Genomic DNA, 24,611 nt, shown 5'->3' on the forward strand with positions numbered 1-24,611 from the left:
CTTTGTCTGCTGCCTGGGATGTGAGCTGCTGGCATCTTCCCATTGTCATAACCATGTAATGAGATTGATGCTGGAAAATACAACAGCTCGAGACATGTTCCTTAGCAGTCCCCTCCTGTTTGTGATTTGTACATAAACCCCTGGCTGGCAATACTACTAACCAATTGGAGTCACACACGAGGTCTGTAACAGGAGGAGTTACGTGAATAAAGAAATGGCTTTTCCATCTTGAAGAAAATGGAGTCTGCATGATTTATTCCCATAGGATTACACTGGTCTTCTTGGCCACAAGGTCATACCACTGGTCCAATACAGAACCCTAGGGGACACCACTAGTTACAGGCGTCCAGCTAGACTCTGCCACTGATCATGACCCTCTGGGATTTGCCAGTCAGACACTTCTCAATCCACCTCACTGTCCACAGTTCTTGATTTTTCCTATGAGGATGCTGTGAGAGAGTGTCAAAAGCCTTTCATGGACCCCCTGCCGCTTCTTCTATTCGTTTGATTAGAATCCAGCTTTTAACTTATGATTATCCTTCTAGACTTATAAAATAAGTTGTCTCAACATCAACTTCACCACCTTTTAAACAATACCCCAATGACACTGTTTGATCACCATAAGCAAACATGGGCTCAGTAGGAAAGAGAACCAGACACCAGCAAGAAAACAACTGTGAAACCTGACAACGGTTTCATATTAACCAACTTCTCCTAATGGAGAAATTGATCAAAATATGGAGATTCTCTTCATACTCGTGTCCATTACATTTATTCCCTTCATAATATGCCTTAAATTCGTCAGGCAACTACATGGTTGAAAATAGACATGACTCCTGATGTACTACTCAAATTTTAAAACAAAAAATAGTCTAGTGAAAATTATGGGTCTGATGGTGCACTGCAGTCTTCTTACTAACTCCCCTAGTCATGTAACTGTCAAATTTTAAATTTTGTTCCTCAAAAACCTATTAACTCTCTCCAAGTACTATCCCCTTATCCCCATCCATCAGCTCTGCAAATACTAATTATGATTTTCTTCATCAAGAACATTTCATTAGGCTGGTTCAACTTCATCTTAGATTCTGCTTCTGCTTCTTGAAGGCATTCAGTCTAATAACCGGACCAGTTTTTGCAGCCATCTCAGTTTGACAGACATGCTTTCCCTCCAGTTTTAAACTAAGTAAAAGAAATATATACCACATAGATATTTCACACAAGAGCCTATTAATAAGTCCTATTAATATAACATATGATTACATATACTCCATGTAATATTAGAAGCTGAATATTACTTACTTATCTCTTAATATAACACCTTCTATACAGGCGCCAAACAACACTATACAGGAGAGATCTGTTACTGAGACTGAAGGAAGATTACTCTCTAAAAAATCACATAGAAGAAATCCCACCTTTTTTCACCAAGGTATGTAATGAAAATGTCCATGACAATGCAGCATGTGTGTGTATTTCCTGGCTGCTTTTTTATTTGTTTTTTTTAGTTCTTCCCTGCTACGATTTTTTAGTTTATGTTCTTTATGACTGTATATCACAGTGATTTGTGAAGTATTGGAAGTAGCCAGCTCATATAGCATGCAATAGAACAGGCATTTTCTCATACAAATAAGCAAGTACTTGTGTACTGTAGGTTTTGAAGGACCAACAACTACTATTACTGGTTTTTTTCGTTTAAGATCTGGTTATACTGAATATGACAACAATCTGCCAACAGAAGCCTAATGCTAAAAACCTTCAGATCACTTGACTACAACAATCAATTACATATTGGAATTTGAAGCACTAGTGGAATATCTATATTTATTCATAAAATTTGACATATTTTCATAATATTTATAAATAATACTGGTATTATTTATTTTAGACAAATATCAAAGATTTCTTTTCAGTTTAGATTTCATTCATTTCCTAGTCAGGAAACTAATGATTTTCCAGTGAAAAACCTGTTATACCTGCAGAATCTACAGAATGTAGACTAAGAAAAAAGTCACAGTATAAAGGATACAAATAAAAGATGTAGTTGAAATAGCCAAAATTGTTCCAGTAGGAATAGATTTCTGAGCATCCTTTAGATCTCCAGATCTATTTGATCCTGCCATAATACCTTAAAAAGAGACAAAATTTATGTCATAAAACCAATTAATAATAACTCCATGATAATAACTAAGAAAATAAGAACATCTAATTTTAAGCCAAATTTAACTCAAAGATTACCAATGGAGCAGGCTACAGAAGCATATTATAATCCTGCACAAATCCTCAATTTATACCTTCATTTTATTCAGAAATCTGTGTTATTACCCACTTGAGTAAGCAAATCCTATAAAGGTCAGTAAAAAGACAGACTAAAAAAATATTTTTCAAGTATTACCTCAGAATCATTCTTGAAATGAAGAAATACAAGGAGTAGCAATTTTGCTATTTGGAAGGGATGTTACAAATTAATAGGGACTTGGCAATTTATCCAGTATGACCTAACGCACTGACTTTCTACTAAACAGGCCATCAAAATAACAAGCAAATGTAAACAAGCAAATCAAAAAACTAACAAATAAAACCTTAGAAGCAAAAAAGAAAGGAGCAGGCAAGAAAAAGAATGGTTAGAAAAATCACACGTACGCATGTGTGTGAATCTAAAAAGAGAACAGAATTATTTTGTAGCACATACAGTGACAGGAGGGAAAGAAACCTATACAATAATTAATTCTGCCATCTCTCCTAGGATTGACCTAACCACTGGAAGCAAAAATATGGAAGCTAATGTCAAGATGTTCCAGTGCAAAAACATTGTCAGACTCCATGGAATAAAACAATAACCATGAGGTCAGATATGATGAAATGTTGGTAAGAGTCTGAAGTAAACAAATGGGAGCAGTGGGGTTCAAACAGTGAATACAAAGATAATTCCACTTCATAATAAACTACCAAACAGTGCTGCAACTTCTTATTGGAATTCTATTCTGTTACTTGATATTACAATTACTTCAGCTGGGACTTTAGAAGAAAAACGTCTGTTTTTTCATTCAAGCATGAGCTGAGGAAAATGAAATACAACTAGTCTAGGCTTGACAAAAAAGTCTACACAGTTAATGTGGCAAAATATTGGACATGTGAACAAATCCCAGGCAGTTAACCAGGCAGCTTGGACACTGGAAGAATCATTTTAATATTAAACTATTCTCTCAAGCCTTTGAAGATTAAAGTGTTATAAAGGCACCTTATTTAGAATAAACATTTAGTAACACATAAGGGTTTTGCTTTCTTTATAGAAATGGCCCTTAAACAGATTTCTTGTTTGAGTCCTATAACGTCCAAAAGTCATTAGCCATGACTAATGTCTCCCTAGCACCAGAAGGTACATAACCTCAGACACAGAAACTTGCAACAGCATGAGTCACCCATAAGATTGATGAAAATGAAAAAATTTCACATGATTTTTTTTTTCCCAGATACAAGTACACATCCTCATGCAAAAAAAAATAGTTGTGTCTACCTGTCACAGATGGGAAATAAATCCCTACAAGCATTGTGAAGTAGGTCATGATGTCTGTAAAAACATAAGGAAGTCCACCCATTTTTGATTCTTCTGGTCCAGCAACTGATGGCTGATCTTTTTTCTCAACTATTGATCCTTTTTCTGAATAGGCACTCCAGAGATTATCTACAAGGTGGGGGAAAAAACAAAATCAGTGTCACCTCTCTGTTTCAGGATATCAATTAGTGAGAATGCAATAATCCTAGGAATCAGATGCCTTTTTCTTACACAAAAATCATTACATTTCCCAGTATGATTAATACCAGTTGTAACAGGTATTATGTAACTCCAGCCCATGCTAGTAAAAATGGTGTAGTGTGAGATGTGTCCTGCAAAATTTTCTCTTCCTCTAAAGCAAAATATAATTATAGAATTCAATTCTAATGCATTTGTAGAATGTACACTTGCATTGCACAGGCACACAGATGTTCTATTGGGAAAAAATAAGGAAACTTATCTCCAGGTTCAAGGAATCTTAGTATATACTAATACTTCTTATTCTTGTATTTTGAGGAGCAGTATGAAAAAGAAATGCTACTTAACAGTAATTTGAGTTCTTTGACACCTCCTGTACAGAAGAATCCTGCATAACAGTTCAGGATTCAGCTGTTAATGCAAAAGATTTCCACATGGTGACAAAAGCAGCATAACCAGACTCCAGAAGATCACTGGTAAGCAAAGAAACCCCAGCAGAATATGGCTCAAATTCCCCAGCATACTAAGCACATTTGTTTGAAGAGTGATAGGTCAAAGAGTAAATTTTGAGAGTTTGCATTTGTGGAAAACACTGGTTGTGTACTTTGATAAGATTGTGAGAACGGACCACACTGATTCTTATTTGAAATTGAGACAAGTTGTCCTATTATATGTGAAAAAACAAAGTAGATACTCTTCTGACCTGTCAAGAAGGCAAAGGATTTTACAGCAAGGAAATAAACAATTTCCATGGCCAGGATGATTGAATAGCCAATTTTCAGACATCCTGAACAACTCTAGGGAATTCCGGTACAGTATTCTAAGCCTTTGTAATAGCAAAATGTAACCTTGAGCACAATAGAAGATGGACTTTGAACCATAAGTGGCCAAAGAGAGGGTACTCATACCAAGATTTTTTTTTTTAAATCTTACAATTGGTAACCTATATGGAAGTATGCATGAGAAGCAGAAGAGAAAGCACAGCAAAGATTGAAAGTAAGTATTATTTGCTAAGGAATGATATGTGTATCACTACAATCAAATGAAGAGGAGTTACAGACTGATCTAGAGATAGGACTGAAGCCATAAGAAGTTAATGAAACAAGAGAATTTTAAATTTCAGGAATTTTCGCAGAGATGAGTGATGTAAAATAAGACTAGATCTCCAAATTAGCATCTATCTACCCCCTGTGAAACATAAGAAAATCAAAACATCAGTTTGAATTGCCAATCAAAAGCACTTAAATTCTTAATAAGCACTCAACAGCTTGTGTCCTTTATTCAGCATGACACAGGAGTGACAATGACCTGAGCACTGCAATGCATACAACTTAACTGTAGAACTGTGCATGCCAGCACATGGGTAAAATTGGCTTAGATATTTTGTTGAATAGAAATCACTTTCCCATTTCATAACATGTCACACAGAGCTTTCCTATGCTCATTTTCCCAAAAGTGATAATCCAAGAGGACTTGAAAGTTAGGGTGAGAAAAAATAATAACTTTTCAGAAAAGTCCAGACATTTGGCCCTTCTAGGACCATTCCTTGATTGCTAGGCTCCTCTAGCAGCTAACATTTAGGGTACATACACAAGAACAGGTACAGTGTATCAGACCAACATGCTACCACCATCAGAACAATGTTGATAAAGCTAGTAGCAGAACTGCATAATTTCTGTTACGGTTATAGGCCTATTTAGTCACCCACTTCCAGAATGATTTATTATTGTCAGGACAACACTCACAGAAGGTATATAAGGGATGAATACTTACTCTATATGAGTGCCAAATAAATGGTGTGAGGACTCAGCACACTTCCTGAGACAGTCATGGCATCTCAATATTGCCAGTCACAGCTCAAGAAACTTTAATGTCCAGAGCAGTTTCAAAGTCTTCACACAAGGCAGAAAATTCATCAAGTGAAAGAAAATTCTCCTTGAGAAATCTCTGCCACGAGAGCTCAAGCTTATGCTAGATATCAGAATGTGTGTTCACACTCAGCAAGTAAGACACCTAGTTTTAGCATTAGGTGTAACTAGGATAGTGAAATGTATTGTTATGGAATAGCTCTTGTTCAGAGAAATGTTAATCAGCGAACAGAAGCAGAGCGCATATTTTCAAAAGCAGGAAAAGCAGTACTCAGCCTGAAATCTCCAAGAACACTGAAATACCTGAGGTTGACATGAAATAGTATTGTTACCCAAGGACAAATGAAAGGCCATTTCTTTAATTTAAAAGTGTTTCAGGGAGACACAGAAACTAAGGACTCATAAGCAGCATCTCTACAGGAACAGTCAATAGCAACAATAGCAGTTGATAGAGGCAATAAACAGGGAAGTTATTTTTTATCTCGGACAAAACTTAGTAGTTATTCACAATTTTTCTTTAGTTTTGAAAAACTGGGGAAAGCTCAACTCAGCTTTTGCAAAAGAAAATTGTCAGAAGTATTCAAATTCCTTGAGGTAAACATAAATGAAGGCAATCCACTTGGATCAGTCCATCTATATTGCCCATGTTATTAAAATATTCCTCACCCAAGGAATATACACGAGACATTGGATAAGAGGAAATCTCCTCACATGGATTAAAAAAAAACAGTTCAAAGACAGAAAACAACAGGTAAGAGTAAATGGAAGTACAGCTTTGTAATGCAGAAGAGCCACCAGGAAACTTCTATAAGAATGACCATCAGGATGTAACCAGTGCTATCCAGTACACTCAAACAGCCCAAAAATAGGAGCTAGTACCAAGATGAGAGCCTGCTGGCAATTCTCAGTTAATTCAAAGTTGTAGAAGGAAAAACAGCTGCAAGGAACTTAAAAAAAAACAAAACTAAACAAAAATGTATCAGATTCCATGAGTAAATATAATGGAATTGATGAAATTCACTACAGGTAAGCAAAGAGCAGTGAATAGTGGAAAGTGTGTCGCTCACAATGAGCTTTCAGCAGACTCCTGGTCTTTAGAGATCTTAACATTATGTGAGAAAAAATTAACAAAATATACTTTTATACAGGATTGCTTGTTGAATGAAACACTAAACAGTGGTTGGAACAAATGAAAAAAAATAATACTCAGCCTGAAACCTCCAAAAGTAAAAGAACAATTTAAATCTTACAGGGTAGCAAAAAATTGTAACATACAGCTAACTTGTGAGCTGGGGCAGGAAGTACAAAATTATTCATGAAAAATTGTAGATATGCAAATGGTAAATCATAAAACTCAGAAAACAAACTCTAAGCTACATTTCTTGTAACAAGCAAATAATTTCATTTTTCATTGAGAAGATTATTTTTTAATAGCCACAAATTTTGATTCAGAGAAGCCTATGTTTCATTTAGTATCTTTTAATGTATTTGTACACTTTATATGTGATAATTTTCAACTGGAGTACTGTGGCAGCAGTGACCGTCTAGTGTGTCTATGTAGCATATTTATATAAATCAAACTTTATTTTAAGGAAAGGCAAAGCAGAGGTATCAGAGTATCCATTTCATTCCCAGAGACATTATTTGTGTGTGTACAATACAAATTATTACACATTTAAGATGAATCCTATGACTTGATGCAATCTGAATTCCAAGCTGCCACAACCATACAGATCTGTAAAGAGAATAAAATCTATACATTGTAGACTGCTCTTCTCTAATTCAATCACTAACTTGTACACATTGGACAATCCACAGAACTACACTCTCATTGCACCACCTGTGAAGTGGAAACAAGTTCCCTCTCAGGAGAGTTTGAAAATATATTAATGAATGGCTTATTGAAATGTGTGTTTGGCATACATATTTAAAAAAAAAAAAAGCTGTGATGAGCACTTTATCACCTTTTTGATTAAACAATGGCTTTTGAAAGAGTAGCTATCAAACTCCAATTACCCCCAAATTAAAGCACTTGATACTAAGATTCTAAAACCAGGTTCTTTTATAGGAAGAAGCATGCTCAAGGTAGCAATCTTTCACACAGACTAGACCGCTATATTACTGACCAGCCATTGGCCAAATTAATAATGTCCAAAAACTTTTAAGTCACTGTGCCTTCCAACTTACCAGTTAGAACTCCACTCATTATTCCTGGAATTCCTTGAATTTCTGTTACATTATTGAGACTAAAATAGTCATCACATGTAGCATTAAGCAAAGAACTATCACAGAACAGGAGCCACAAAGGTGTAGTCTTTGTTTCGTTATTGCTTTCAGTAAATTTGGCACAGACATCAAAGCTGCGTTTTGACAATGTACGGTTTCCAAGGAGACAGATACTAGAAAAAAGAAAAGGAAAGTCATTTTTCCTTCAATACAAGGCTGTGAATGAAGCCATTTTTTGTCCATTAGACTTCTTCAGAAACCTGTTATTTACACTATCTACCTTAAGGCCTATACTACATCTACTAAACCAGTGTATAGTTTCTACATCTAAAACTATCATCAATAGTCTTTAAAATATGGATCAAATATTTCTTCTTTATGGTAAAGTATAATCAATTTAAGCAGCTTGACTACTACATAATAGCAATTATGATGCATTCAGCCCTACAAGAAAGAAGTAAAATTAAATAATAAACTTAATCAAAAGATGAGTCTGATGAAGAAAATATAAAAGTGAGTTTAAACAAGTAAACCATTCTCTTCCTTTTCAAGCAACTGAAAACTTTAGATGATCCTCAAAAACAATTACAATCCAAAAGGTAGGAAATAAGCCAGGAAGATTAAACAGCCAAATATAACAACAGTGATGGGAGTACAAATTAAAGAATCATGTATTGGGAAGCAATTTTTTTTTCAGGAATGAAAGAGAATTAGAAAAATCTGAACAGCTGTCAAAAGCAAATTCCTACCAGCAGAGTACATTAAGGATCTAGGTATATTTCTTTGTTAAACTATACAAAAGATGTTTAAGATTCCAGGCTTGCTTAAAAACTGAATTATATAGATCTTTGAAGACAAAAGAAGGAACATCAAATATAAAATGAGGGTTAGGCAGATACACCAGCACAGCTTCAAGGTATTGCATCTCATGGAATTTCAGCAGATTTAACAGAAAACTATTGCTAAAGAGATCATCTTGTCACTTGCCTTGCTTAGTTTTCTTTTTAATTGCTACTGATTTGATGACTCAATAGCAGCAGGGTCAAATAATACAAGCAATGGAAACTTTCAGTTTGATTCAAACTGGGAGATCTTGAGGTAAACTATTTTACCACCTACACAATGGACAAACTTAATGGAGGTTAGTGATATCAACCTAACTAACCAGCTAAGTGGAAGTTGTTTTGTTTGGGTTTTTTTAATGACCATCATCAGATCAGTCTTACCATTACACAAGACCCTACTTGAGTTTCTCATTTTGAGGCAGACTCTAAATGTAAACCATTATATTTAGTGGAAAATAAACTCTTTATGTTTTTCCCCCCAATACAATAATATTACAGTAGCAGCCACATATAAAGTCTCCAGGAACTTGGTAATGAGTCTCAGCAATGCTACATACTCACATAAACTCTCTTTTACCTATACAGGTGACAAAAAGATATTACTATTGCCCCGCTGGAAGTTAATGTAAGAACCATAAGTTTTATTCAGAAATAGGTCAAAGTTTTACATATTACATGTAAAACAATGCTACAGAACAATCCACAAGTACTACTCTAATGGTCAATTTATAATGTAATTACCAACACTTCAAAGTAATATTGAATTTGTAACAATCATACAGCAAAGGATAACTCTTACTATGAAGTGCCACACAAGATTGAAGTTATCAGCCTATTCTGATCATGTCTTAAGCAATATAACTTTGTTTCATCTTTCAACAGAAAAATATGCACAAAAATGCAACTCATATAACTGGGTAAAGTAAAATGCAGCTAATAACTGGAGTGAAGAAGTAACTGCTATTGAGCTAAAAATTAAGCACATCAAGGACCTTGAGAAGCAATGTGTCATGCATAACAATAACATTTTATTTTATTAATGGGAAAGCCTTCACAAACACAAGTGAATTTAAACACTTCAATGTGTCATTTTTAAGAAGGGAGAAATGGAAGTTTCTAAAATTTCTTCATAACAAAGAAAGTTTAAATTTATGGGGTTTTTTTATAACAATGCTTAATAGCTACAATGGTTTCTTGACCTTTTTACTTTATTCTACAGGTTTTTAGATAAAATCTTTAGATAAAGCAGTTACATTTACCGTCAGCAAAATGCACCTTCTTGCTCCTTGGGTATGGATGAAATAACAGCCAAATTTTAAGCACCAAAGAACATTTTCTAGAGTTACCATATCTTATGAAAAAGAGAGAAATATTCAGATATGTGAATATTTCTTAGAATATCAAATGACCACATTGGTATTTAAACTACATAAAGCTACCACTGAAAGCAATGTGTTTGTATTTTGAAATTTAGCTTAAAACATGAAATTATTACAGTAGCTCTTCCCTCCCCACACTTTTTTTCTTTTAAATAACCCACACAACTCAATATTGCACTTACGGAAAGTCAGGTGGGTCAAAAGCAGTCTTAATAACTCCAGCATATATGGCAATGATGGAAAGAATCACACAGGCAAGGAAGACCAGTGCAAGCTTGTTGACATACTTTACTCCCACAAAGACTACTATGGCCATCAGAATGACAATACATGTTCCATAGACTCTCATGTTGTTCAGCATAGCCTCTGTTTCTTCACCAGCATCTGCCACTTTAAATATAGCAGCACTGGGAGAAATATAGGTCTGCAAGAGATATGGTGAACTATCATACATGTAATTATGAACATTTTATTAAATCATTTACTTGAACTATAAAATCTAACGTTCTATACCAGTTTTGCTTTCACAAATGAGTTTAGCCATATAATTTGGGCATCGAAAAACTCTAGAAATAAAGGAAGGAAAAGGGTGAGGGTGAAGAAAAACAAGGATTAAGAATAGGATACAACTTTTGCTCCAGCTTCTTATCTCCTATTAAAGATCTTCCACTCCTCTAATTCATGTGTCTGCCAAATGGGGAAAACAGCTAAGGAATTTGGTGGTGGAAGGAAGTAGAACACGACAAAAATAAAAGAAAAAACCCAAACCATAAACAGGACTTCCATTGATTGAAACGAAATATGAAGAAACAAACAAAAGTATAATAAACTAAAAATGCTTTCAGTATTATACACCCTATATAATACTTCATAAAATTTTAATCTAAAGTTGCAAGAGCACAATTTAAGATTATTGTGAAGAAGTTTAGTCATGTGCTAAACCAGACATTTCAATCTACTGCAATTTCAAACAAGATTCTCTTACAGATCTCTCTTTCTTAAATTTTGGGGTGCTCTACCTGAAAAGAAGTTGAAAGCATTTATACTGTTAAATGTGTGTGAGAAGACAAACTGATCTAGTTCTAAGACATTGGTGTACTACACTACACAACAATATCTATATGCCCTCTTCTAGCACCCCTAAAAACACCCTTCTCTGCTCAGCTACCAGGGCTTGAATATTAGGGCTTGAGGCAACTCCAGTCCTTCAAAAAAACTGCACAAATGACTATTTTTCAATAGTATCATTTCTAAAGGCAGGAAGAAACTTTGAACAGGAGGCTGATCTGATGCATTCATAAGCAAAATCCAAAAATAGACATAGAAAATCATTTACCAGAAATTTCTTAAATTAAATTTAAATTTAGTAAATTACTATTTACTAGAATGCTGGAAGATATGAAAATTGTCACATCATCATGGAAGAAAAAGAAAGCAAACTAAAAAAAAATATTACAGATAAAGTATATATTGTTAAAAAACCCTACACTGTGACATTGCAGAAGTTTCAGGCTCTCTATGGAGAGAGAGCCTGAGAATCCAGAAGATTTTCTTGTGGATTTTGTTGCCCTGCTGCTCAAAGCCTTTGCCAGGGAAAACCACAGGGAGATGACTGATTTCTGTTTCTCCAAATAATCCATGCCCCAGTGAAAGAAAAAGCAATACTCATGCCTTGTGGCTATGTCAGGGGTCTATTCTGAGGTCTTTGACAGATATCCTGGGCAGCATTTTACTTCAAATTCTGTAGCTAGATCTTGTACATTTTTATCAGCAACACAAACCCAGCATGACCCTCTTAATAGGGAGAACAGTGCACCAAATTCAATCCACAATGGAACATGTGCTCGTGTTACTGCTGTAGATCAGACAACAAGCAAGACAGATAAGACAGATCAGATCACACAAGCAAGCATTAGTGAATACTATCTCTAATTTAAATGTAAAAAAACCCTGGATTTGATTACATGGATCATAGTAAGTAACAAGAAATAATTCTTAAGTATCTCCTGTTCATATCTTCAGTTTCTGATTTGATGACCAATTATTGGCCCCTCCTGGATGAACAAAGCCATAGTAGCCAGGCCACTGCCACACAGGCAGAATTCCACAGCATCTTTGCAAATATATGAAAATTCAAAGCCAGTAGTTCAGAAATGAGGAAGTGTGATTGATTATTATTGCCTCATCACAGATATGCCCTTCATGTTCTCCACAACTTTTCATTATGCAGCAGTGTGTTACCTTGGTAATGCTTTCCACCTATTATTTGGAAAGAGAAGATTTCTGCTTGGTTCGCAAATTATATAAAATAAACATACATCAAATAGCATTTAATTTATTTTTGTATTACTGATAAGAATTTAACTTCCTCAAATAGTCACGAGTAAGAATAAATATCAACATCCTAAAATGTAGTATAAAAACATTAACGATCACCAAACTAGAATGCATTTTAGACCATTAAGAAAATTCATCAGCAATATCCTGAAACAGCCCAAATACATTTAGTCTTAATAGAGACTAGTACTTACCAATAAAATTTCAATGGTACCAAGAATGTACATTGCTCCTGCAAAGGTTGTACCCAAGTAGAAACAAAGTCCCACTGCTCCACCAAACTCTGGCCCTAAAGATCTTGAAATCATGTAGTAAGAGCCTCCAGCTGTGAATTTAACAAAACAAAACAAAACAACAAAACAAAACAAAAAAACCCCAAAGAAATAAAACAAAACAAACAAACAAAACACCTCCAGTACTTCAGATTAAGGATGGCAGTAGAGAACAAAAATTTGAATCATTCATCAGTCAACATAATCAAGATAACCACTGCATGTTTCTCCACTGACATACTCATGACAAGACTGTAACCAATGTCTATACCATCTAGATAGTTAGAATGCACGTTTCAAGATTAATATCCCCATGTGCATTGTCTGTGGAATAGAAAGCAAAGACCAAAGAAAGAAGAGGAAAAATTCCACAAGCTAAACAGAAGTAAATTAGAAAAGGATATACAGGTATAAATAGGTATGAATGAATTTTTAGCTTCTAACCTTAAGCTGTTCCCCATCAAACAATAAATTTCCAAAATAATTGCTTTATGAGACAAGGACAAAACAGATTATTTTCTACTGATTCTTTCTATTTTCTGTATACTAAACCATAGCCATTTTCAGTACAGTTCACAGTTTTTTAGTACTGTTTAAAGGTGTTGGGAAGGGATTGCTTTTTCTTGTCCACATATAAAATATTCACTTTTACCCTGAGTCCTTCAATTCTTCTCTCTTACTTCCCATACGTATGCATCATCTTTCTTTAAGTCATAAACTACACCACCACCATCCTATTTCCATTGCACTATTTGCCTTTTAATAAGGCTCTAAATTTCAAGCTCATCTGTTTCTTTTAGAATGTCAACCAACTCCCTCAAGGCAAACTCTTCTCTCTGGTTCCCTCTCCATCTACTCTTAAATTAATGATTTTTGTCCTGCTTGTGGGAAGAAACAGACAGAGGAAAGATGTGTGCAATTTTAAATAACATATATCAGTGTGAAGAGTCTGAAGCTGTTTTTCATAGAATCACTAAAGTTGGAAAAGACCTCCAAGATCATTAAGTCCTATCATTGACCTAACACTACTGAGTCGACCACTACACCCTGTTCCTAAGCACCACACCTCCTTGTTTTTTGAACACTTCCAAGGATGGTGATTCCACCATTCACCTGCACAGTCTGTTCCACAGACTTCAGTGTTTTCAATATGAATGAATGAGAAACTAAGAAAGATATTATGATGCATCATCAATCCTTTTACTAAATATAATGAATGCTCTTGCATATAAAGGCAAAATAAAGGACTCCGCTGCTTAGGTCTCCTTCAGTCCTGGGTTCTTATATGTGCTTTCTGCCTTCTCCATATATTCAGGACAAGCACAATTTCTCTTAAGAAACTGGCACCAACAACAAAAAAAGTGAAAATTAAGACCTGTCTCATGTAAGAACTGCAGGCTTCAAAGTCTGTGAGAGATGTTAAACAAAACCATTAAAATGAACTTTAAAAATATGAGGGAGAATACAGCAGAACATTTTAGTTATCTGAGCACTGATTTGAATAACTCAATTTTATTATAAAACAGGAGTATTTTAAACAAAATTGTCTATTGATTTTTATTTCATATATGGTACTGGATCCATGAAATACAATTATTATACAATTACTCTACATCCTACACAAATTATAGCTTTTACTATTATTATAGCCCAACAACTTCACTTTAAGTTCAGAGTTCATACCAATATCTGAACACCAGAACTATCAATTATTGTGCTGAGAAACTAAAAAGGGTAAGAGCTTCAAGAGCTAATTGATTTTGCAACTAAAAAAAAATCCTCTTACTTTATGAAGCCAAATCAATTTATCAATCTATCCTGAAAATTTGAGATGGGCAGAACCTAGAGTGTTTATGCAGAAAAACATTTTTGCCATGAAACCAGTTACTATTCTTGCAGAAAACAAGATATCTAACTCCAGGGTTTAGCTGGAAAATAGGAAAATTCAGGAGAGAGAAAAGTAGTACCCTTATTTGTAAAGAAATTTGCTTTGTGTGAAGACCAGTCTCCATTAATTCAATTTATAACATCTTATCTTTGATTAAAATAGGATCAAATGACTGATGACAAAGATGTGCTGCAGATTGTAATTCCCAGAAGAACCAGTCTTAAAGACTGCATCTCACATTAAAAAGTTATTTATAAAATCAATTAAAAGAAAAAATGCATTTGATACAAAAGCATTACTTCTGATATTTGAGAATGATAAGAATTTCTTATCCCAGATTTAAACTTCCATTATTTAAGAATTTGCCATGTAAGATAGAATTCTTCATTACCTGGAACTACACCATTTGTTGCTATAGCACTCATTGAAATTGCAGTTAGCATAGTCTGTGGAAAGATGAAATAGAGGAAATTTAAAATACCAGAGTTTTGGAGGTTTTTTTTTAAAGATTGGGCAAAACAGTAATCAAGTGTAACTAGATTTTTTTTTCACCCCAAGATGTTTAATTTGGGATATCCATGCAACTCAAGTACTCAACTTTTCAGGCAGAAGATTTAGTTAACTTACACTTGACACAGTCTTTAAAGAACTGGAAGAATATAGACCATTGCATATACTTAAAATAGTATGTTCATCATTTCAAATTAAAAAGTAGTGAAAACTAATTGTAACATTATTATGACAACATCTAGTAAAAATGTATTCTATTATTCTAAAAAATTTCTTTATGGATGCAATGCTGTGGGGTTTGATTTGTAGTTTATTATTCAGTTTGTTCTAAAGTTGAAAAAAGCAGAACAGTTCAGATCTCTAAGTTAATAATGAAATATTTGCCAAAGGCTGATTTAATAAAACTTATATAAAATTTTAAATAAAAGCTTACTTTGATCAACTCAAAAGAATGTCCATACAGGTTAGACTGACACGTGACACCCACTGCTTATATATATAACCCATTTCTCTCAATTGAACCATATTGGTTAAATATCAGTACAATTTTACCAGTATGATTAAATATGGTTATATTTTCCCTGATACTCATACATTAGAAGGCGTCAGTACTCTTTCAACAGAGGATTTGGACAGGAGTTTAAAAAAGAAATAAAATAAGGTTAACTTACACAAGCACAACACATGAACACAATGATGAAAGACTCAAGAACTCCAGCTGTTCCTACAATCCATGTTAAACGCAGGAAAAGGATAACTCCCAAGATGTTTTGCAAACAGGGAAGATATACACCAATAAAGGTGCCCATTCGTGGACCCTGGAAACAAAGTGAGAACATCAATTCCTTTGCACTAAAAAATTTAAATCTACAAACACTTTATTCCACAAACACTTATCACAAATGCTCCATGAACAAATGCCAAGTGAAAATGAATGGTAGCTTCGGAGTGTCCAGCTTTGCAAATATTCATGTGCTATTTATAAAGAAAAATTCCTGAAAAGAGAGAAAACTATTTGTGATAACAAACTCTCTTGTTCCACAGAAATTAGGATGACACCTTGATAGGGATACCACAGAAATTAGTATGACACCTTGATAGGGATAGGATGGCCCTTCATCTGTTGATCATAACACTACAAACTTTTTCAGAAATACCAGTTACAGGCTAAAGTTAGAGGTTAAAGATAAATTACTGCCATAATCAAAATATCATTTATATTCTGCAAAAAGTTGATCACAAATTGCCATACAGCTGGCACAAAAAATTATATTCAATAGTAATTTCAATTTTAAAAAAAGACATTCAAGGTATTAAGACAGAGCGTGAAGTAATGCAGAGCTGACTACAATTTCTTTTTTTCAAAAACTGCAAAACCTGTCACAACATAGTATATGTGCACTTTTTATTTGCTAGTGATCATCATAGGTCAAGACATACACAAAAGCATTCAGGTTTCATCACTAAAGTTTCAGTCTTCTACACTTATGAAGAGAAAACAGGCTTTGAAATACTCTAGTTAAAATCAACAGTTATACACAGTAGCTTTCCAGTTACACAAGATAGTCTTAAATCACAACCTGGGCTGTGAAAAATGGCAATTGATTTAAATAAATAAGCAAGCATTGATGCTTTGGAAGTTACCAAAATTATTAAGAAAACTCTAAATTTCCAAGTATTTGTAAGAAACCATAGAATGCCATTTAGACTACATTTTTTATTTTTAGCATCTTGAGCGATATCCATGTGCAGCATCAGCTCCACTGTCTCAATCACACTATTAAAATGCTACTCTGACAGGCTACTACTTAACTATCACAATTTCAGAAATTAAATTAAGATACATATATAAAACTTGTGTTATCAGGCCACCACATGGAGCACAAACAAGATCAACTGCAAGCGAGGGCATGATGTTCATTTGTTCATAGTCAGCTCCAGAGGGAGTAATATGGTGCTGCATTGACAAAAACCTCTACACAGCTGCTGAACAGACAAAGGGGTTCACAGTAAGGAAAGTGTGAGAAGATCACTGTTACTTTTCTCACATCTGAAGTTTATCTTCAGATGAGATGAAACAAATATAGATCAAGCACAACTAGACAAACAGAAAGAAGCACACCCATGAACAAATACAGGATAAGGAAAAAATTAAACAAACAGCTGGCCTTTATCCCTGACCCTTGCCCACTGTCCTGGTACCAACTTCCACTCAAAAGCTCCATTCCACTCAAATGAGCTGCTGTTCTAACCTTATTTTCAAACATATTTTTATCTCTGTCTTTTCTGCTCTGTGCTCATTTTCCTTTTTCTCATTCTCATATACTTCTCCTCTTTTCTTCATAGCTCGGCATGTAAATTCAGTAGCAGGACCCCTTCTCCTACACAGACAGGTGACTCCCAGCACTGTCTCTTCCCAGCATCTACCTTAATTTTCTTAGTTTCAGTCACCATGCTCACCATGCAGGTCATCATTCTTCCCTTGCCTATATGTTTTTATACTCTGTCAGGTCACATGCTTTATTCCAAGCTTTCTCCTTCAAAATCAGCCTCTGCTAACAGAGGGATCAATCCAACATGCCACTGCAGACTCCAACTGTTGCATACATTCCACTTCTACAGACACAAATACACATTTTGGGTATCCAGTAGACAGACAACCCTTGATGAATTCAGTTCACTTCTAGCAAGTGTGTTTAGCAATGTGTCACACAGAGCATATGACTTCCCCTCCCCCAAGTACAATATTTTTGATGTTTGTGACAAAGTGTTTTCTTGGAATTCATCCATTAAGTTTTAAAAATACTTACTCCAACACACAAAACTAAGACAGCTACTCAAAAAAACTAATACCATGTTAAGAGGTGCAAATATGCTTATAGAATTAAAAGAGTGATCTGTTTCATCTCAAATTTGCCTTAATATAACTACCTAAAAACCTAGGCAGTTAAAATATATCAATAAACCTGCAAAAAGTCCTACTGCATGCTTATTAGAGGTAGGTAACAGGTACTGATGCTTGCACTAGTCACAAGGAAGAAGAAAAGAAAGAAGAAAAAACTGGGTATACTCCATGTTTCAGATCCTAGCTTTGCACATGTTTTATCTACGGGTTTTACAGCACAGTTTTGCTAAAACATGCTAACAAGAACATCAAATTAACACAAGTCCTGCAAAAATGCTTCAATTCTAAACATGGTATTACAAACCTCACTCCCATTTTTAGGTGTCCACATATTCACTTTTCAGGTTGAAAAATGCACTTCTTATCTCGATAAATTATTAGAAATCTAAATACCTTCACTTCCTTTCGTTTGCTGTCTTCATCTGCTTCATGTTCCACCACTCCTTGAGTCAGATTAGTGTAGTTTGCTAGTTTATTCAGAAGAGATGACACCATGGGGTTACTATCCATTTCTTCCTGTTGGGTTTTGAAGAATACTGCATTTATTAAATAAATTTTCTTTTTAAGTCATCATTTTATGATACTGCTTCAAACATACTCAATAGGTCAGCCCTGATTCAGCCAAATAAAAAAATTAGCATGACAGAATACCAGTCAGCTTTCAACCAACAAGAGGGTTCTATTCTTTCTAGAAGTTTAACTCTACATGGCTATGTTGCACCATTTCTTTAATATTTTTACGTTACCTTACAATATGCAGCTCAAATATAAGGAAAACCTAGAGAAATTCCACTGTAATTTTAAAAATCTATTTTCATCACAGCACAGTCTTTAGTGGATTGTATTGGTAGAGTTGAGTCATTTGAGTTTTTCCAGCACATGAGTTTTTCCAGCACCTTGCTTGTGTTTAGAAAGTGACTTCAAATGATTTCTCAATCACCAAAGTACTTAAGTACCTCTCTGAAGTCTAGTGCTGCAGGCTTACATATTTTCTTATACCAGGCATACTACTTCCAAAGTGTTAACTTGTTGAAAATACCCACACATCTATTACATATAATTGCACATATGTAATAGCACCTGACACAGAAGTCAGCCCATCTTTCTTTACTGCTACAAAACAAAAGCATGCTAAAACATATCATACAATCCAGAAGAATACACAGCATTAGAATTCCAAGAAAAATGGATCCAGGAGAATTCAATTAAATACAAAATCTTGAACACTGGAAAGAAGACAAGAGATCAGGGTGACAAACACAGACAAGAAGTAAAGTATGGGAGATTAGGTAATGATAATGGTCATAATAGTCAAACTTCTTTTTAACAGTTTATACAATTCTCACATCTGAAAACACAAGAAAAACAAGATTATAGAAAACTTACTCTGAAACATACATAGTATCAAAAAATTTCACCACAACAACACCAGCAGTGATGCAGTCACTAGAAGGCTTTCAATGCGATATTGTTAACAGCAATATCTATAACTTGAGATACGTAAAAATAATGGTTTTATATCACTTGATTTAATGTGAGCCATGTGTCAAAATAACAGATTCGGAACAAAAAGCAGATATGGCCAAATTATCATCACTGAGGAATACAGCAACTAATTTGAACCACATAAAGTTTTAGAAATGGCTTTATGGAATAGAGCTTGAAGGAGAAAAATTCAATGACAGAACTTTATTACCATCATTCCTGTCAAAAAATACTAAGATATTGCATACATGACAAAAAGACAATTAATGATCAACATTAGTTTGATCCTAAGCAAAATTTTCTCTAAAACAGTGAAAAATAGTAAATATACATTATTTGGGTCATGCACAGGTGAGATGAAAAACCATGTCCCCTGTGCAAAGATATTTGAAAGGAAGAAGAGAGAAATGTAAGAGAACAACAAGAAAAAATTGAGAAGAATGCAACAAGGTGGCTAAACAATGTTGGAAGCACCTTGTTTTTGTTAACAGCAAGCATCAGAGTAAGACTAGTTGATGCTGCTAGAGCACAGCAACTAAGGTTTTTACTAGAAATACTACTTAATTGCAAAAGTGGCCCTTAAAAGTACTCAATTAATACACTTTTTCCAGTAATTTGATTGTAATAATTCAGTTGATTAAAAAGGTATGAAATGTCCATTAATAAATAGATATTTACATTAGAAATTGCTATGGTGTGCTCTACACTGTAGTTGGACAATACAACTGGCTTGTAAATTTGGCTTGCAAATTTGTTTTTTAGCTTTGCTGTTTAACAAAAATTCCCCCGTTGAACAAATTATTTTGCTAATCCTCTTAAAACTGAATACTGCTTTCTTTAAAAAATACATTTGACTTCCAGTAGCTTTGTCTAACAGTGTCAAGATCATAGCCCAAAAAATTTAAATGCACGAAGACTTATTTCATATCTTCACATTTATGCACACCAATATTTACTGTTCTTGCCTATATACCATTCAAATCCACTGAAATGGAATGTTAGCAGGAACCAAACTATGAAAAAGTTATTAAAACTCATTTTCCCTGCCACTAAATTTTAAGACAGAAAGTAAACAGGTGATTGCTCATCTCCATTAAAGGTGAAATATGTTTTTGGTGTATTTAACTTACCTCAAAGAGGGCCATATTCCTTCCTTCATACATGCTTCCTCTGCCCAGTTCTGCACAGTTAATAAATGGACTACTTTCCCTGGCAATCCCATCCCCTAGCGGAAAAGTAACACAATTAAAAACAAGAGGAAAAAAAAAAAAAAGATACATTGTACTATAAAAGGAATAGTCAGAAGACTCTGGTAAGAGCTGGTTCTAAATAAGACCACAGGTTGCTGCAAACCCAGTTTTGATCTCAGACATGTGGATGTTAAACATTTAAGGAGATCTAGTTTAACAGTCTAATCTTGGTATAGTGTTTCATCATTATTACTCTTTAACACACATACTGATTTCTCACCTACCCTTTCTAGTTTCTCTAAAAACACTTGATAATTGCACTACACATAAAGGTTTTAAGTATAGAATAAAATAGCCCTCCAGCTAACCTTTTTATTACTTTACTGACTCCCTCAAAAAATCTCCAGTTAGTTGAGGTAGGAATTTATGAAACGCAAAAGGAATTACTTTGTAAAGGTTGTGGGGAACCTTCCATGACATGTTGTACTTAATCTATTCCTTATTGAAATAGAAATTGCATTAACCTGTAGCTCTACTGACCTGCTCTGGCACACCTCTCAAAAAATACAGCATTACTTTCACTGCCTTACAGCCGACAAACTACAAAACCTATGACATGCTGATACCGTCACAACCCTGGCATTTCCAAATAATCTCAAGTCCTTGCCTGCACCACTTTGCCTGTGTGCCCTTTTGCCCTTATATGCACAGATGACCGCAATAGCACCTACAGTCTTTCCACTACAAAATTAAGGAACAGTTAGAGAACAAGCTGTACTCTTTTCCCCTGTCTCCTCCCTCTGCTCCCCACATGAAATCCTAGAAGAAAGCCCTGGCAAATGTGTACACTAGTCTCAGCACAACATATTATCTTGGTTGTAAACCAGACAGAAATATATCTCAGTCCCTCAAACATAAGAGGGACTGTGGATTTCCCACCACTAATTTCCTACCACTCTCCACAGTATCACTATAGTTATTGGTATCATGACATAGAAATCACATACTATTATAAGAGACACAGAATATAACAACTGTCCTAAAAATTAGGGCTTTAAAATTAGTTCCTCAGTCCAGAGAAGAAATGGCGATGAATTCACACATCCAATATACTTCCTTCTATCCACATCCTCCAACTTTCATTTTTCTGTTTCTCTACATTATATATTTGGTCTCTCACTACTTCAAGTCCTACAGCCTGGTTAGGCACCACTCTTCCAACCAAGGTTAATGCAAGGTCAGCAGACGGAACACTGTTAAAACAAAAGAATCTCCCTCATGAACTAACACCTTGAGATGTTTCACAGTATATGGAACATGCTGATTTCACACAAAATTATCTGAGAAATTGGCATTAATGGGCTCCATTGTACTTTAAAGAAAGATTCAATTAGCTTTTTCACAGACAACAAAAGAGCAACTCTGCCCTAAAACAAATACATCCTGATTTCTCTTACCATTTTGCTAAAGCATATGAGCACTTGGATTTCTTGCTCAAGACATTGCATTTTCTTTCCAAGATTTTTGCAATGTTGTTTTTCTTTTAGCTCCATTCCTGAAATCACCCATTATTTCTGCTGAAGTTTAATGAATAAGCCATTCATTAAAAGGTATGTTCCCAAGTTAAAATAAAAATAAGGTTGCTTGATTTCAGTCTTGCCAAGACCCTACTTCTATTGATTTTCTCACCAACTGACATCTGGTACCTGTAATTATTAACTAAATATTGGTACTCCTTTCAGGGTACTTCCAATCCCTTCCGAGAGGATTACTCTTCAAAAAGTGAGCTGGGAAATTTCAATTATTGTTTTGCCTTCATATAGATGATAATGTCACTGGAGTTACTCTTTCAGTGGTTATCATTAGACTAATCTAAACACCAAAAAGGTAGCAAAAATAAAAAAAAAAGTTAATCAGTATTCATAATTCTGAAGTTGAAGACTAGAATTTTGGCTAACCAGTTCTGGACATAAAACTCAGTACCTCAGCACTATACAGTATTTTAAATTGTAGATTGGAGAATTGTGAAGCTGTCCGTTATATGTTTCTATTTCTAAACAGAGTTACTTGGCTTTACTCCAATATGAAAAAGAGCACAGCATCTCTAACAAAAGTCTTGTTAAACGCACCTGACAGGCTTCAAATGGGAAAATACAGAACTTAGGATCTGAAGAACAGGAAACCTATTTCAGTGCTTACAACCAATATTCTGCCTATTTTAAAGTTTTCTGATAATAGTCTTCAAAATAGTCTGGTAGTGACAGACTGCAATAAACTCCTGTTTCTCTAACACAGTTTTCTTTTTGTATTTGTGTATGTTTGGCACAGCAATTTGATAGGCAATGCTGATCATGTCAAATATTATTTTACCTTCACTTGAAAGAGAATCAACACTGAAAAAGTGACCAAAAAAGCAAACTGACAAGTAGTCTGTCATCTGCAGTTTGTTGACTACTTCTACAATTATAAAATCATTAGGACCATAGAATCATAAAAGCATTAAGATTGGAAAAGAGCCCTAAGATAAGGTCCAAACTTTGAACACTACCATGCCATCTTAATATAGCACTAAGTGCAACATGCAGTCATTTCTTGAACACCCCCAAGGATAGTGGCTCTACCACCTCCCTGGGCAGTCCATTCCAATATTTAACCACCTTTTCAGTAAAAAAATTCTTCATCATGTCCAACCTGAGCCTATCCTGGTGCAGCCTGAATCCATTTCCTCTAGCCATATTGCCAGTTGCCTGGAAGAAGAGGCCAACCCCTATACTCTACTACAACTCCTTCCAGGTATTTATAGAGAGTGATAAGGTATCTCCAGAGCTTCCTTTTCTTCAAGCTGAATGACCCCAGCTCCCTCAGCCACTTGACATCAGACTTGTGCTCCAGACCTTTTCATTGCCCTTCTTTGGACACGCTCAGCAATTCAATATCTTTCTTGAAGAAAGGGGCCCAAAACTAGACACAAAACTCAAGGTGTGGCCTTAACAGTGCCAAGTACAGGGCAACAATCACTTCCCTAGTCCTGCTGGCCACGCTATTTTCAATAGGGGCCAGGATGCCATTGGCCTTCTTGTCCACTTGGGCACACCACTGGCGCATATTCAATCAGCTGTTGACCTGCACTCCGAGGTCCTATTTTGATGAGCCACTTTCAAGCCACTCTTCTCCCAGCCTTCAAAGTTGCATGGGGTTGTTGTGCATGACCTGGCATTTTGCCTTACTGAACCTCATACATGTACCACAGTGGCTAACCTCCAGTTGTCCAGAACCTCCCCAGTTTATCAGGACTAACAATAATGATAGAGAGAGGCTTGGCAATCTCTTCTGCCAGCTCCCCAAGTACACTCTAGTGGGTTTCACCCAGCCCCATACACTTGTGAGTGTCTAAGTGGCTCAGTGGATCATTGACTACTTTTTCTGGATTATAGTGGGTCAGTTCTGCTCCCCATCTCTCTCTACCAGCTCCAAGGGCTGGTCATCATGAGGATAACTGGTCTTTCTGTTGAAGACTAGGCAAAAAAGGCACCTCAGATTTCCTCATCCTTTGTTACAATGTCACCCTTCACATCCAAGAAAGGATATATTTTCCTTGGTCTTCTTTTTGTTAATATATTCATAAAAACACCTATGAACATCTTTGAGTTTTCATCACTGCTGTCAACAAAATCACCTTTATTTCAAATTAAAAACCACCACCTTTTGAAGTATCCTTATTTAATATGTTTAGATATACAGTGAATCTTATTAACATGTAAGTCAAACTGACATGTATTATACCATTCAGCAGAAAGAACTAGTTTCAGAATCTCAATGCACAGACATCATCTGTGGTGAAATTAACCAAACAAACTATCTCAATCTTTAGCTTATTCTTTCTTCAAAAGAAGATTCAATAGAAAAGAAATTATTCATTAGAAAACCAGAATTAAATTAAGACAGGATTAACACT

The 24,611-nt window shown here is 35.1% G+C and overlaps 1 protein-coding gene across 3 annotated transcripts in view; it reads right to left on the bottom strand.

The window, feature by feature from the left end:
- SLC12A7 (solute carrier family 12 member 7) overlaps window positions 1–24,611 on the bottom strand; it is a 79,593-nt gene that overhangs the window by 44,904 nt on the left and 10,078 nt on the right. For all 3 annotated transcript variants that reach the window (XM_066557472.1, XM_066557481.1, XM_066557491.1), the window contains exons 2-11: window positions 20,597–20,691; window positions 18,375–18,497; window positions 15,748–15,894; window positions 14,958–15,012; window positions 12,601–12,731; window positions 10,252–10,493; window positions 7,807–8,018; window positions 3,515–3,682; window positions 2,027–2,125; window positions 1,300–1,357 (exon numbers count right to left, since the gene is read on the bottom strand). In XM_066557472.1, the coding sequence (XP_066413569.1) occupies window positions 1,300–1,357; window positions 2,027–2,125; window positions 3,515–3,682; window positions 7,807–8,018; window positions 10,252–10,493; window positions 12,601–12,731; window positions 14,958–15,012; window positions 15,748–15,894; window positions 18,375–18,497; window positions 20,597–20,691 (1,330 nt within the window). The remainder of the gene's footprint in view (window positions 1–1,299; window positions 1,358–2,026; window positions 2,126–3,514; window positions 3,683–7,806; window positions 8,019–10,251; window positions 10,494–12,600; window positions 12,732–14,957; window positions 15,013–15,747; window positions 15,895–18,374; window positions 18,498–20,596; window positions 20,692–24,611) is intronic.

The sequence above is a fragment of the Molothrus aeneus genome, chromosome 1 (assembly GCF_037042795.1).
Source record: "Molothrus aeneus isolate 106 chromosome 1, BPBGC_Maene_1.0, whole genome shotgun sequence".
Taxonomy (NCBI): Eukaryota; Metazoa; Chordata; class Aves; order Passeriformes; family Icteridae; genus Molothrus; species Molothrus aeneus.